At 38.7% G+C, this 15,216-nt stretch overlaps 1 protein-coding gene across 1 annotated transcript; it reads left to right on the top strand.

Moving 5' to 3' along the window:
• Nucleotides 1–14,239: 14,239 nt before the first annotated feature.
• LOC145067928 (uncharacterized) lies at nt 14,240–14,965 on the top strand. The gene has a single exon (XM_079014951.1). It carries the CDS (start codon nt 14,240–14,242, stop codon nt 14,963–14,965), a length of 726 nt encoding a protein of 241 aa, XP_078871077.1.
• Nucleotides 14,966–15,216: the final 251 nt, after the last annotated feature.

Raw genomic sequence — 15,216 nt, forward strand, 5'->3', positions numbered from 1 at the left:
AATTAAGAATTCCAGTAAAACACATTAAGATCAAGAATTAGCTAACAAACAATTTGCAAATAATTCCTATGATCTAACAAAACTCATATGAACATGAACATCCACATCAACAATTTCAAGAATCATATGAACACATATAAAATTGAAATTTTGATTATAACTTTGAAATTGGTCCACCATCATCATTACCACATCAAAAACAGGTTTTATGAGTGATTCTAGACCAATTCCAGCACCAAAACTCGAAGATATGCTGTCTGGGGGTCCAACTCGTCGAGTGCATGAACCAACTCGCCGAGTTGGATGAGTTTTGCCTTGGACTCGTCGAGTCCCTTCATGGACTCGGCGAGTCAGCTGTGCAGACAGCATAAAATCTTCGATTTTCAGCAATTTGCATCAAGTATTCAAGAAAACAAGCCTAGGCTCTGATACCACTGTTGGGTTTTGAGCAATCTAACACTTCCTAAGTGTGCATGAAACCCTAATAAACCTTGGATCTATGTTTGTCTAAATACATGCAAAATAATAATTTTCCAAGGTTCATATGTCACACCCCGAAAACCGAAGGCGGAAATATTTCCGGGGTTGACTCCACGTTGAGTATCAAATCCAATGCACATAGTAAGTAAAGTAAAACAACCATTACATTACATAATAAAGTTTTACAGTTGTTTCAAAAGTAAAGTTTGTATAGTTGTAATACATAGTATATATAGACAATATGAAACGGGTCTTCGTGTACTCCATCTTCTGATCAAAAGAAATCTTCGGGTACCTGTTCTAACGCTGACCTGAGAACACAAGCGATTTGAAAATCAGCATAAAGCTAGTGAGTTCATAAGTAGTTTTGTTTTGTGAAAATTTTTATGTTTCCTTTCTGTTTCTGAAAATGTATCAGTGTATTCCCAGGAAAGTCCCATACTTCCCTGAATAGTTTGTTATTGTAAAGGATGTAGTGATAATCAGTTGGTTACTCTTTTCTGGTTATGTGAATGTTACTCAGGAATGCCCCATGCTTTCCTGTATGTTTGCTTTCAATGTAAAAGATGTATTCTGATAGACCTGGTTATGTACAAAATTTTCCCCAGGAAGGTCCCATACCTTCCTGAATGTTGGTTGTTATTTGTAAAAGATGTAAAGGATGTAAAAGATGTAAGAGATGTAAATTGATTTCCTGTTTATCTGTAAAATGAAATATATGATTCATTATTACTGTAAGTAAATCTCTGTTATCCTAATTGCGAGTTCCATAACCATACTAAAGACTGAACCTGTGGCAATAAGTAGTCCACAACCTTGTGGCAATAAGTAGTCCACAACCTTATGACTTTCGTCACCCTTGAACCAATTCGGTTCGGCTGTAGCTAGCAGCCAGGTGTGGGGTAGTCAGCCCCGTATAGATCTATACACTCAAGTCACGCTCTCTAAATTCCAGAGATTCTGGTTACGGGTGTAGTCCTCCACTCGCGTATCTCTGTGGAGTGTTCGCCGAGGACGTGTCTCCAATCATACGGAATAACAAATTTACTAGTAATATTAGGATAATCCTCCATTCGCGTATCTCTGTGGAATGTTACCGAGGACAAGACAGTGTACGAAATATATTGTTCATGTGTTGTATAATCAAACTTTTAACTTTTAAAGTGCGGAAAACATTTGTGAAATATATAAAACATAACAGTTTATGGATCCCATTTCACAAATAAATGTTTAAATGATCTGTATATTCTACTAGTTATCAGTTGTGTAATCAATATTAAAAACATATGAAATGTGAATCACACACATGAAAATAAGTTTTGAGTACAAGAAAACTCTTGTACTTTGCTCGTGTTCCCCCCCTGAAAACAGTAAAAAGAAATAGTGAAAAGGGTAGGGGTATGAACTCACCAGACTCGGAAACGTGTCGGTTTTGAATGCTAGACGTTGGTTCGGGGTTGATTACTCGCGATGACCCTATGTAAGATGAAATAATGTCCATATATATACAATTAGGGATACATTCACTAATCATATGGACATTATACTCCAATGAGGTCAAATACCTCGAAATGAGCGTTTGAAGTGACCCGGGTGACATCATCGGACGTATAAAGGTACTAGGGACTTGGGACTTGAGTTTACTCTCCATAAGTAAACATTTTAAGGAGTTTACATCAATGGAACACCCACATGCATGAGTTTACGGCCGTAAACTCATGTGGGTGAGGTTTTGGTGTTTTAAGGGTTCAAATGGACTTAGGGATTGCTAGGAATGATTATCTAGACACCTTGGAACACTTGGAATGGATCTAAAACATTTAAAGTATGAGTTTACGGCCACACTCATAGAGTTTACGGCCGTAAACTCACCAAGGCTAAGAAAAATTGATTTGAGCTATTTAAGGCAATCACATGTGATTCAAACTAATTTTCTAAGCATTGATATGAATTTAGAACATCAATTAAGACATTTATTGGAGTTTACGGCCTAGAGGTATGTTCTAAGGCCGTAAACTCTCCTTTACTATTGAAAAAAATAGTTTTTGGTGCTTAAAACATTCACATGTGATTCTAGAAATTTACACAAGCCATTTGAGTGTGTTTGATGTCTCCTAAACATTGTTTTATGAGTTTACGGCCAAGGGTGTGTTCTTAGGCCGTAAACTCTCATAAATCATACTTTTGTTGTGTTTTAATCCTTCAAACCATTTTTAGATGCATCTAAATTTTACCACAAAGCCATATATTAAGTTTGGAAGCATTTGAACATGTTTAAAGGCCTTAAATCACCCTTTTAGAGGAGTTTACGGCCCAAGAGAGTGTCTTGGCCGTAAACTCTTCTTTGTTACACAAAAATCAAGTTTAAAGTGTTCCAAGTCTAGATTAGCAAGTCCAAGGTTCATGTCTAAGTCTCAACTAGGTTTTGGAAGAGTTAATTGGCTTAAATACCCCTTATATATGAGTTTACGGCCCAAGAATGTTCCTTGGCCGTAAACTCACTTTTGTCCCTCTAAATCTATGTTCTACATGTTATAAATTCTTCCCTTTATGCCCTTAAGTCATATCTAGTGTCCAACTATACAAAGGAAGGGTTTTAAGGCTTAAAAAAACCTTGAAATATGAGTTTACGGCCCATGAATGACCTATGGCCGTAAACTCATGAATGTTAGGTCTTATTCATGTCTTAAATTCGAAATTGGATATCAAATATGTTATAGATTAAGGCTAGGAAGGTACCTTAGAGATTAGAAGCCTTAATTTTTGAGTTTTGATCCCTTAAACTTGGATTAGGAGAGAGGTGGAAAATATTTAGTGATAATTTGGCCAAAGGCTTCAAATGAAGTCCTAAACACGTTTATATAGTGTTAAAATTTTGGACACTGTGGAATCCTACCCGTTACCGGCGTTAGACGAGGTTTTTGGTCGTACCCGATTGAGTTACCGTAACCCGATATGGTAATTTCTAGAAATATTCCGATCACTAAAGTTGGGTGTTAAAATGATTTCTAAATGTATTAAGACACCCATTAAGTCATTTTAAATCAATATAAATTAATGACTTAATAAAATGGCGAATATTGGAAATTTAATTGAGAATGACGTTTGGTTGATCGGATCGAATTTCAAGTTGTGGTACAGGAATTGACATGAAATTTCGGGTTGTTACATTATCCCCCCGTTAGAGGGAATTTCGTCCCGAAATTCAAAGTTTAAACACAAGACAAGATACAAATCATAGATTAGAAAAGAGTTGTGGATATTTTTGTTTCATCGAGTCTTCTCGCTCCCAAGTGAACTCCGGTCCCTGCTTGGCATTCCAGCGAACCTTCACCAACGGGATGCGACTCTGTTTCGTACGTTTGACTTCTCGATCCATGATTTCGATCGGTTCCTCCACGAAATTGAGGTTTTCATCGATCTCAATTTCGTCTAATGGAATCACTAGGGTTTCATCGGATAGGCACTTCTTGAGTTTTGAAACATGAAAGACAAAATGGATGTTACTAAGTTCGTGAGGTAAATGAAGCTTATAGGCTACCGGACCAACTCTGGCGATGATTTCAAAAGGTCCAATGTACCTCGAATTGAGTTTCCCACGTTTACCGAAACGTACAGTGCCTTTCCAGGGCGAGACTTTCAATAGAACACGATCTCCAACCTGGAATTCTAGTGGTTTTCGACGATTATCAGCGTAAATCTTCTGGCGATCGCGCGAGGCCTTTAGTCGTTCACGGATTTGGATAATCTTCTCAGTGGTTTCACGGATGATTTCAGGACCGGTAAGTGCACTGTCGGGGACTCGACTCTTGGCTAACTGTGTATCTCCTACCTCGGCCCAGCACAGAGGGGATCTGCACTTTCGACCGTATAAGGCTTCGAACGGGGCAGCCCTAATGCTGGTGTGGTAACTGTTGTTATACGAGAATTCGATCAAAGGTAGATGTGCGTCCCACGACTTTCCAAAGTCAATGATACATGCCCTAAGCATGTCCTCCAGGGTTTGGATTGTTCTCTCGCTTTGTCCGTCTGTCTGAGGATGGTATGCCGTGCTCATGTCTAGTTGGGTTCCAAGGGCTTTCTGGAGAGACTGCCAAAATCGGGAAGTAAACCTGCTATCTCGATCAGAGATAATGGATGCAGGTACGTCGTGCAGTCGGACTACCTCATGAATATATATCCGTGCGAGTCTTTCCATCTTGTATGTTTCTTTGATTGGAATGAAGTGAGCTGACTTTGTCAAACGATCAACAATCACCCAAATGGTATCATACCCATTCGAGCACTTGGGTAGTTTGGTGATGAAATCCATGGTGATCATCTCCCATTTCCATTCAGGTATCTCAGGTTGCTGGAGCAGACCCGAGGGTTTCTGGTGTTCAACTTTTACTTTGGCGCAAGTCAGACACTTGCCCACACATGAAGCTATTTCAGCCTTCATATTTGGCCACCAATATTGTTTCTTGAGATCTAAGTACATCTTGTCAGAGCCCGGGTGAACAGAGTATCTAGTTCTGTGTGCTTCCTCCATGACTAACTCTCTAAATCCTCCGGACTTGGGAATCCAGATCCGATCCATAAAACAATGGACTCCGTCACTTCTGATCTCAAGTTTCTTTTCCATTCCTCTCAAAGCTTCAGTTGTCATGTTCTCGGGTTTTAGGGCTTCTAACTGAGCTTCTCTTATTTGCATGGGTAGGTTGGAATGGATGGTTATCGACTGGCTCTTCACCTTGTTGCTTGTACTCTCCTTTCGGCTAAGGGCATCTGCTACCACATTGGCCTTGCCGGGATAGTAACGGATTTCACACTCATAATCACTGAGTAGTTCTACCCATCGCCTTTGTCTCATGTTCAAGTCTTTTTGGTCGAAGATATGTCGCAGGCTCTTATGATCAGTGAAGATCGTGCACTTGGTTCCGTAGAGGTAATGCCTCCAAATCTTCAATGCAAAAACTACGGCTCCTAGCTCCAAGTCGTGTGTGGTATAGTTGACCTCGTGTGTTTTCAACTGTCTAGAGGCATAAGCAATTACTTTTCCTCTCTGCATAAGCACACAGCCTAAACCTTGAGTAGACGCATCGCAGTAGACCACAAAGTCCTCTGTCCCTTCGGGTAGGGACAGGACAGGTGCGCTGCACAAAGCTTTCTTCAACGTCTGAAATGCGGTTTCTTGATTATCACCCCAACAAAAGGGTACACCTTTCTGTGTTAGAGTGGTTAGAGGTTTGGCGATTCTGGAAAAGTTTTGGATGAACCTTCGATAATAGCCAGCGAGACCCAAGAATTGTCGGATTTCTGTGGGTGTCTTCGGTGCTGACCAATTCTCTATTGCCTTAATCTTGGAAGGATCAACATGAATACCCTCCTCACTTATCACATGACCAAGGAAAGTTACCTTCCGTATCCAAAACTCACATTTTGAAAACTTCGTGTATAGTTTTTCGGATCTAAGGGTTTCCAATACTAGCCTCAAATGTTGTTTGTGGTCTTCTTTGCTTCGGGAGTAAACGAGGATGTCGTCAATGAACACGATGACGAATTTGTCTAAGAAGGGACGGCACACCCGGTTCATAAGATCCATGAACACAGCTGGCGCATTGGTTAGACCGAAAGGCATCACTACGAACTCGTAGTGTCCATATCGAGTCCTGAAAGCTGTTTTGAGCACATCACTTTCATGAACTCTCAACTGATGATATCCTGACCGAAGGTCTATCTTAGAGAAGTAACTGGCTCCCTGGAGTTGATCGAAAAGGTCATCTATACGAGGAAGAGGATATCGGTTTTTCACAGTCAACTTGTTTAGCTCACGATAATCAATACACATACGAAAGGATCCATCCTTCTTCTTAACGAACAAAACCGGAGCTCCCCAGGGTGAGGAACTCGGTCTAATGAATCCTTTGTTAAGCAAATCATTAAGTTGACTGGATAACTCCTGCATCTCTGCTGGAGCTAAGCGATACGGAGTCTTCGCTACAGGAGTAGCCCCAGGAATTAGGTCAATACGGAACTCGACCTATCGCTCGGGAGGGATTCCTGGAAGCTCTTCAGGAAACACATCAGGAAAATTGCAGACCTTGGGGATGCTCGCGAGGTTTTTAACTTCTTGATTCTCGTTGATTACATGGGCCAAGAATGCAACACACTCCTTTCGCAGGAGTTTCTGAGCTTTGATGCAGGAAATGATATGAAGATTGGAACCGAGTTTATCGCCATAGATCACTAGAGTTTGACCCGAAGGAAGATTAAGACGGATGGCTTTTTCGAAACAAAGGATATCTGCATGATTGGGACTCAACCAATCCATGCCAATGATGACATCAAAGCTCTTTATGGATACGGGCATAAGATCGATAGGAAATGACTGGTCGTTCAAAGTAAGAGTGCAATCTACGAATACCTCACTCACATTTTCTTTCTCTCCGTTTGCCATCTCGACGGTAAATATTTCGGTTAAAGGTTGGGAATCATGTTTTAGGTTATGTTTGAATGCATGACTAATAAAACTTCTTTCAGCACCCGAATCGAAAAGAATATTAGCATACGAGTTGTCGAGAAGAAACGTACCCGAGACAACATTGGGATCGGCAACTGCTTCTTCTCGTCCCATAGCAAGGACCCTTCCTGTGTTGTTAGCAGTAGTCTTCTTGGGGCAGTTCCTTTTAAAGTGCCCGGCTTCACCACAGTTATAACAGGCTTGACCAACGCCTGTTCCAGAGGATTGATTTGTTGATTGAGTCGGAGCTTTGCAGTATCGAACAGTGTGCCCCTTCTTTCCACAATTAGTGCAGGATAGTTCTCGACAGGGACCAGGGTTGTGGTGATATTTTCATTTTTCACAAAGAGGGAGGTTACCAACATATCGGCTGGTAGGAGTTGGAGCTGTGGATCCCACAACGGAAGCAACAGCTATGGGGGTAGTAGCAGCATGAACGGCTACTGTTTGTTGTCTTTTGGAGGAGACTTGGGAAGATTGACCCTTCTTCTTCTTCCAGAATTTTCTTTTCTCACCACTGCTTTTGGTAGACTCAGGGGTAGCAGTGGTGGTTTCCTCAACATCATCACTGTGGTGAATTATGGCTTGTGCTAAAGTCTTAGCACTATCATAAGTATCTGGGCGAGCAGCTAAGACATGACCTTTTGTAGGATTGGTTAACCCCCAAATAAACCTCTCAATCTTTTTGCTCTCAGGGGTGACTAGACCAGGGGCAAAGAAGGGCAAGATCATCAAATCAGGAAGTGTAGGCAACAATATCGGAACCTTTCATCTTCAGGTTCCAGAGCTCGTGCTCTAGCTTTTGCATTTCACCTCGGGGACAATATTCAACAAGGAGGAGTTCTTTCATAGTCTCCCATCCCATGGCATTGGCTACAGGGAGAGTTAAGGATTTGACTCGGCCATTCCACCAAGTCAATGCTTTATCAAGGAAGGTACAAGCTGCGAACTTGACCTTATCGGACTCATCACAGGCACAGATTTCGAAGATGGATTCGATTCTCTCGAACCATCGGGATAAGGAAATGACACCAGCAGTGCCATTGAAGAAAGAAGGCTTCGCATTCATGAAGTCCTTATAGGAACCCTCCTTACGTCGTTCCTGATTACCATCTTGATTTTGATTACTACCCCCTGAACCACCGGTATTTAGCTGGGACATGGCAGCTGCCACCGCGGCGGTAACAGCTGTTTGAAATAACACGGGATCGATTTCAGGAGGAGGTGGCGGAGGGTTGTTGGAGTTGGGTCTCTTCCTGGGAGGCATCTTGATCTAATAAGATCAATAAAGAGAGAGGATGATAAGTCCTCTGAATCGAGAGATATGACAGATATTAATTCCAATTAAGCGGTAAAGCAGGAAAGAGTTATTAAAGCAAGTAAACTATCGCTAATGGAATGATCGGCGGTCTATACATGTACGATGATTCGAGAAATACTCCCATAGTATTTCATGGTTTGCTACAATATTGGCTCGATGGTTGTGGTTTTAGGGTAAGTTTTAGGCATGCCGCATACTACAGTCACTCCCAAGCACATGTTGGTCGTGTCTCGAATAAATATAGTTGGCCAGGCTATATTGACCCTAGACACGACTACATAACTGCCCAGGTTTAACTGCAATACACAACACCCATTTACTTATGTTTTGTTCTACTTATAGATACGGATAACGACGATTCGGTATACTTGTATACTTTTTGAAAATACTTGTAGTTTGAAGATACTTTTAATTCAGAGCACTTAGGCCCTTTTGTGTTTATAGTTTTATACCATGTAATGTTTGGTATACTTCATTCACTATAAACAAGGGCTCTGATACCAATCTGTCACACCCCGAAAACCGAAGGCGGAAATATTTCCGGGGTTGACTCCACGTTGAGTATCAAATCCAATGCACATAGTAAGTAAAGTAGAACAACCATTACATTACATAATAAAGTTTTACAGTTGTTTCAAAAGTAAAGTTTGTACAGTTGTAATACATAGTATATATAGACAATATGAAACGGGTCTTCATGTACTCCATCTTCTGATCAAAAGAAATCTTCGGGTACCTGTTCTAACGCTGACCTGAGAACACAAGCGATTTGAAAATCAGCATAAAGCTGGTGAGTTCATAAGTAGTTTTGTTTTGTGAAAATTTTTATGTTTCCTTTCTGTTTCTGAAAATGTATCAGTGTATTCCCAGGAAAGTCCCATACTTCCCTGAATAGTTTGTTATTGTAAAGGATGTAGTGATAATCAGTTGGTTACTCTTTTCTGGTTATGTGAATGTTACTCAGGAATGCCCCATGCTTTCCTGTATGTTTGCTTTCAATGTAAAAGATGTATTCTGATAGACCTGGTTATGTACAAAATTTTCCCCAGGAAGGTCCCATACCTTCCTGAATGTTCGTTGTTATTTGTAAAAGATGTAAAAGATGTAAAAGATGTAAGAGATGTAAATTGATTTCCTGGTTATCTGTAAAATGAAATATATGGTTCATTATTACTGTAAGTAAATCTCTGTTATCCTAATTGCGAGTTCCATAACCATACTAAAGACTGAACCTGTGGCAATAAGTAGTCCACAACCTTGTGGCAATAAGTAGTCCACAACCTTATGACTTTCGTCACCCTTGAACCAATTCGGTTCGGCTGTAGCTAGCAGCCAGGTGTGGGGTAGTCAGCCCCGTATAGATCTATACACTCAAGTCACGCTCTCTAAATTCCAGAGATTCTGGTTACGGGTGTAGTCCTCCACTCGCGTATCTCTGTGGAGTGTTCGCCGATGACGTGTCTCCAATCATACGGAATAACAAATTTACTAGTAATATTAGGATAATCCTCCATTCGCGTATCTCTGTGGAATGTTACCGAGGACAAGACAGTGTATGAAATATATTGTTCATGTGTTGTATAATCAAACTTTTAACTTTTAAAGTGTGGAAAACATTTGTGAAATATATAAAACATAACAGTTTATGGATCCCATTTCACAAATAAATGTTTAAATGATCTGTATATTCTACTAGTTATCAGTTGTGTAATCAATATTAAAAACATATGAAATGTGAATCACACACATGAAAATAAGTTTTGAGTACAAGAAAACTCTTGTACTTTGCTCGTGTTCCCCCCTGAAAACAGTAAAAAGAAATAGTGAAAAGGGTAGGGGTATGAACTCACCGGACTCGGAAACGTGTCGGTTTTGAATGCTAGACGTTGGTTCGGGGTTGATTACTCGCGATGACCCTATGTAAGATGAAATAATGTCCATATATATACAATTAGGGATACATTCACTAATCATATGGACATTATACTCCAATGAGGTCAAATACCTCGAAATGAGCGTTTGAAGTGACCCGGGTGACATCATCGGACGTATAAAGGTACTAGGGACTTGGGACTTGAGTTTACTCTCCATAAGTAAACATTTTAAGGAGTTTACATCAATGGAACACCCACATGCATGAGTTTACGGCCGTAAACTCATGTGGGTGAGGTTTTGGTGTTTTAAGGGTTCAAATGGACTTAGGGATTGCTAGGAATGATTATCTAGACACCTTGGAACACTTGGAATGGATCTAAAACATTTAAAGTATGAGTTTACGGCCACACTCATAGAGTTTACGGCCGTAAACTCACCAAGGCTAAGAAAAATTGATTTGAGCTATTTAAGGCAATCACATGTGATTCAAACTAATTTTCTAAGCATTGATATGAATTTAGAACATCAATTAAGACATTTATTGGAGTTTACGGCCTAGAGGTATGTTCTAAGGCCGTAAACTCTCCTTTACTATTGAAAAAAATAGTTTTTGGTGCTTAAAACATTCACATGTGATTCTAGAAATTTACACAAGCCATTTGAGTGTGTTTGATGTCTCCTAAACATTGTTTTATGAGTTTACGGCCAAGGGTGTGTTCTTAGGCCGTAAACTCTCATAAATCATACTTTTGTTGTGTTTTAATCCTTCAAAACATTTTTAGATGCATCTAAATTTTACCACAAAGCCATATATTAAGTTTGGAAGCATTTGAACATGTTTAAAGGCCTTAAATCACCCTTTTAGAGGAGTTTACGGCCCAAGAGAGTGTCTTGGCCGTAAACTCTTCTTTGTTACACAAAAATCAAGTTTAAAGTGTTCCAAGTCTAGATTAGCAAGTCCAAGGTTCATGTCTAAGTCTCAACTAGGTTTTGGAAGAGTTAATTGGCTTAAATACCCCTTATATATGAGTTTACGGCCCAAGAATGTTCCTTGGCCGTAAACTCACTTTTGTCCCTCTAAATCTATGTTCTACATGTTATAAATTCTTCCCTTTAAGCCCTTAAGTCATATCTAGTGTCCAACTATACAAAGGAAGGGTTTTAGGGCTTAAAAAAACCTTGAAATATGAGTTTACGGCCCATGAATGACCTATGGCCGTAAACTCATGAATGTTAGGTCTTATTCATGTCTTAAATTCGAAATTGGATATCAAATATGTTATAGATTAAGGCTAGGAAGGTACCTTAGAGATTAGAAGCCTTAATTTTTGAGTTTTGATCCCTTAAACTTGGATTAGGAGAGAGGTGGAAAATATTTAGTGATAATTTGGCCAAAAGCTTCAAATGAAGTCCTAAACACGTTTATATAGTGTTAAAATTTTGGACACTGTGGAATCCTACCCGTTACCGGCGTTAGACGGGGTTTTTGGTCGTACCCGATTGAGTTACCGTAACCCGATATGGTAATTTCTAGAAATATTCCGATCACTAAAGTTGGGTGTTAAAATGATTTCTAAATGTATTAAGACACCCATTAAGTCATTTTAAATCAATATAAATTAATGACTTAATAAAATGGCGAATATTGGAAATTTAATTGAGAATGACGTTTGGTTGATCGGATCGAATTTCAAGTTGTGGTACAGGAATTGACATGAAATTTCGGGTTGTTACATCATAACCTATCTAACATGGCATGGTGCCCTCATTGTTACAGTCAACTATTCGATGTGCCAGTTAACCATACATACTCCATCGAACTATGAAAAACAATGAGTCACCCTTTGCCAGGTTTGCTTAGAACTGATTAGTGTGCCGGTTAACCACACACGCTCAACTAACTTCTTAGCAAGGGTACAAAGTGTAATTTCATGGGATTGCATTAATTCACTTTTCCTAAAGTAACTAAGATTGGGAATTTTGTAAAAAAATTTAGTTACTTTAATAACTCATTATACTTATGAATGAGAAAGGGTTGCCCTATGCTACCTGTTCGGCTAACGACCCTCCACCAATCAAGGAAGTGGTGGGTGAGAGTGGAAACCCATTAAATGACCATTTTATATACCATAACCTTATACCCCCTTGTAGATCAGCTTAGTGAATGAGGCATACTAACGATAAGAATAGAATTTAAGTTATACATACACACACACATATATATATATATATATATATATATATATATATATATATTAATCTTATAATATTATAAATTATATGGTTGATTTTTAAATTTGTAAAATTCTAGGGTTTGAAATTTAAATAGTTCAAATTAAACAATTTAATCATAAAATTTAAATTTCAAAACTTGAGGACAAGTTTTGAACTTTTTCAAAACACAAAGATCAAATAGCAAATAATTTTCAATTAAATATTTAATTTAATAATTATCTAAATTTGACCTAGTCAATATTACCTGCAAGATAATTCAACAATTAATTTAAATACTCAAGTATTATCAAATAAGGAAATTATTATTTAAAAAATTGGTAATTATCTTTTGTTTTGATGAGGATATCGATAAAAATGTAATAAAATTTGGATTTTAGTAGACTAAAACAATTTAGGTAATTATCCTTAAGCAAAACAGCAAGAAATCCCGAAATTCCCTCCGTCTGACGATCCGACTCGTCGAGTTCATCCTACTCGTCGAGTCAACAATGGGACTCGCCGAGTTTGTCAAGCAGATAGCAAGAAAAATGATTTTTAAGCAAGAATCAAAGCACAAAGCATCAAATTCAAGAGAAGCCTATGAAGGCGCTGATACCACTAATGGGTTTGAGCCATAAGAACATTCCTATGTGCACATGCAAACCCTAATGCTTGGATCTAGGTTTCTCTAATGAACATGCTTTTCATCCAAGACTTGCAAACCCTATATCTATGATATACAATTCGAAACTGACATGTGAAGGGCCAATATATATATATATATATATATATATATATATATATATATATATATATATATATATATGATTTGGGCTAGGCATCAATGTACGGATGAGTTAGGGCATTTGTCAATGTATTTTTGAGTCTTTTTTGTATGTTTGATGTTTTTGGTCTAGGAAGCTTTTGGTTAAGGTGCGACCGAAAACCAATTTTCGATCTGCTAACCGAAAACTGGTTTTGGTCCTTGTCAGTATATATAGGTGTCAGGCAGTCAGGGTAGAACAACAGTTATACATTGCTATGTTTTCGGTCCCTGAGTTGTATCAGACGGTTTCATGTGTTTAATCATATGCAAGCTCAGTTTTGTTCATCTTCTACTCCATTTCTTCTTTGTTTTCTTATGCTTGATTGTTCACTGGTGAAGATCCTTCCATATAGGACCTTACAATTGGTATCAGAGCACAACCGGTGTCAATCAAGTGTGTATATTAAGTTTTCTGCTTCACAGTCATGTTCTTCACGTCATTGGTCTCTTGAAGCCCGTTTTTGCTCGATTTGTGAAGATCAAATCATAGTTTTCATTGTGTGGAATCGAGATCTGTTTGGATTTCAACTTTTCAATTGAAATCTTATTATTTTCGGTTTGATTTTAATCAACCGAAAATATATCTTCAATTGATTTATGTTTAGATCTAAGCTTTTTGGAAGCTGTGTTTAAGGTTTCAAGTGTGTGGAAATCAAAATCGGTTCAAAAATTTAAGCTTTTCATTGAAAACTGTTAGTTTTCGGTGCAATCTTTAGAAAACGAAAACTGCTCTTCAACTGAAATCCTTTGAATCTTCAGAAATCGAAAACTGTTCTTCAACCAAAATCCTTTGAATCTTCAGAAACCGAAGACTGTTCTTCAACCGAAAACCTTTGAATCATCAGAAACCGAAAACCCTTGATCCTTCATAAACCGAAAACCTCTTATCATTCAGAAACCGAAAACCTCCTTTTACTTCAGAAACCGAAAACCTTATTTTGAATTATCACTCAACCAAAAAACGTATTTACTTGATCTTTTTATTTGTTTTTCAAGTTATTTTTTATCAAAAAATAAAAAAATGGAATCTCAAAGCAGGTCAGCTTACAATGAATTAGATGCGATTATGGGACCCACTTCTCGAATTCCACAACGGTTATCTGCGAAAGGATTTCCAGAATGGAAATACCGGATCGAGAAGTACATCAAAATGAAGGATTTCAAGATATGGCGAAGCATTCTTAGAGGTCCAATCCGCATTACAACTACATTGGAAGATGGAACCATAATTCATAATCAAGTTGAGAACTACACCGATGATGATTTCGAGAGAGTCGAGGAGCAGGAAAAGGCTCTTGCTACACTTACCATGGCATTATCTCCGGAAATCGCTCAAGGTTTCCGTGAGTATACATCATCAAAGGCCTTATGGGAAGCACTGATAGAAGTCTATGAAGGCAACGAAGAGATGAAACAGAGTCGCCAAGACATGATGCGACAAAAGTTCAATATGTTTAACTATGTCTTGGGAGAAACACTTGAGAATCAGTTGCAAAGGTTTATCACACTCATCATAGAAATGAGCTCTGCTGGTATGATGGTTACAAGATCGGAGATCAACAAAAAGATGCTGAACTCTCTGCCAAAATCCTGGGTTATGAATGTCTCAGTAATTAAGAAGACCAGAGATTTGAACCGTTTGAGTTTGGTTGAAATGATGGTGGTCATCAAGGCTTGTGATCTCAATGATAAGCAAAGGGAGATTAACCATGTCAATTCATACTCAATAGCAAATCTTGGGATCTAAACCACCAGCAACGCTGCTTTCTCAAGCTTTTCTACTCTCAAGCTCCTCAAGTTCATGCTCCTCAAGTTCAACCCTATGTGACTCATCAGCTCACTTCATACGTTACACCTCAAATGTAACACATTCAAGTTCCTCAACCTCAAACTTTAGCTCAACAAGTTGGTTCTAGTGTTGGTTCATCCACAACTGCACCAGTTCAATCTCATGGAATCAGTCCTTAAGGTTCATCTTTAAATGAAAAGGAAGAAAAT

This window comes from Lactuca serriola, chromosome 8, assembly GCF_051521515.1.
Source record: "Lactuca serriola cultivar US96UC23 chromosome 8, Lser_US96UC23_V15, whole genome shotgun sequence".
NCBI lineage: Eukaryota > Viridiplantae > Streptophyta > Magnoliopsida > Asterales > Asteraceae > Lactuca > Lactuca serriola.

Coding starts and splice junctions, on each gene's coding strand:
- LOC145067928 (XM_079014951.1), top strand. CDS start 14,240: ATGGAATCTCAAAGCAGGTCAGCTTACAATGAATTAGATGCGATTATG.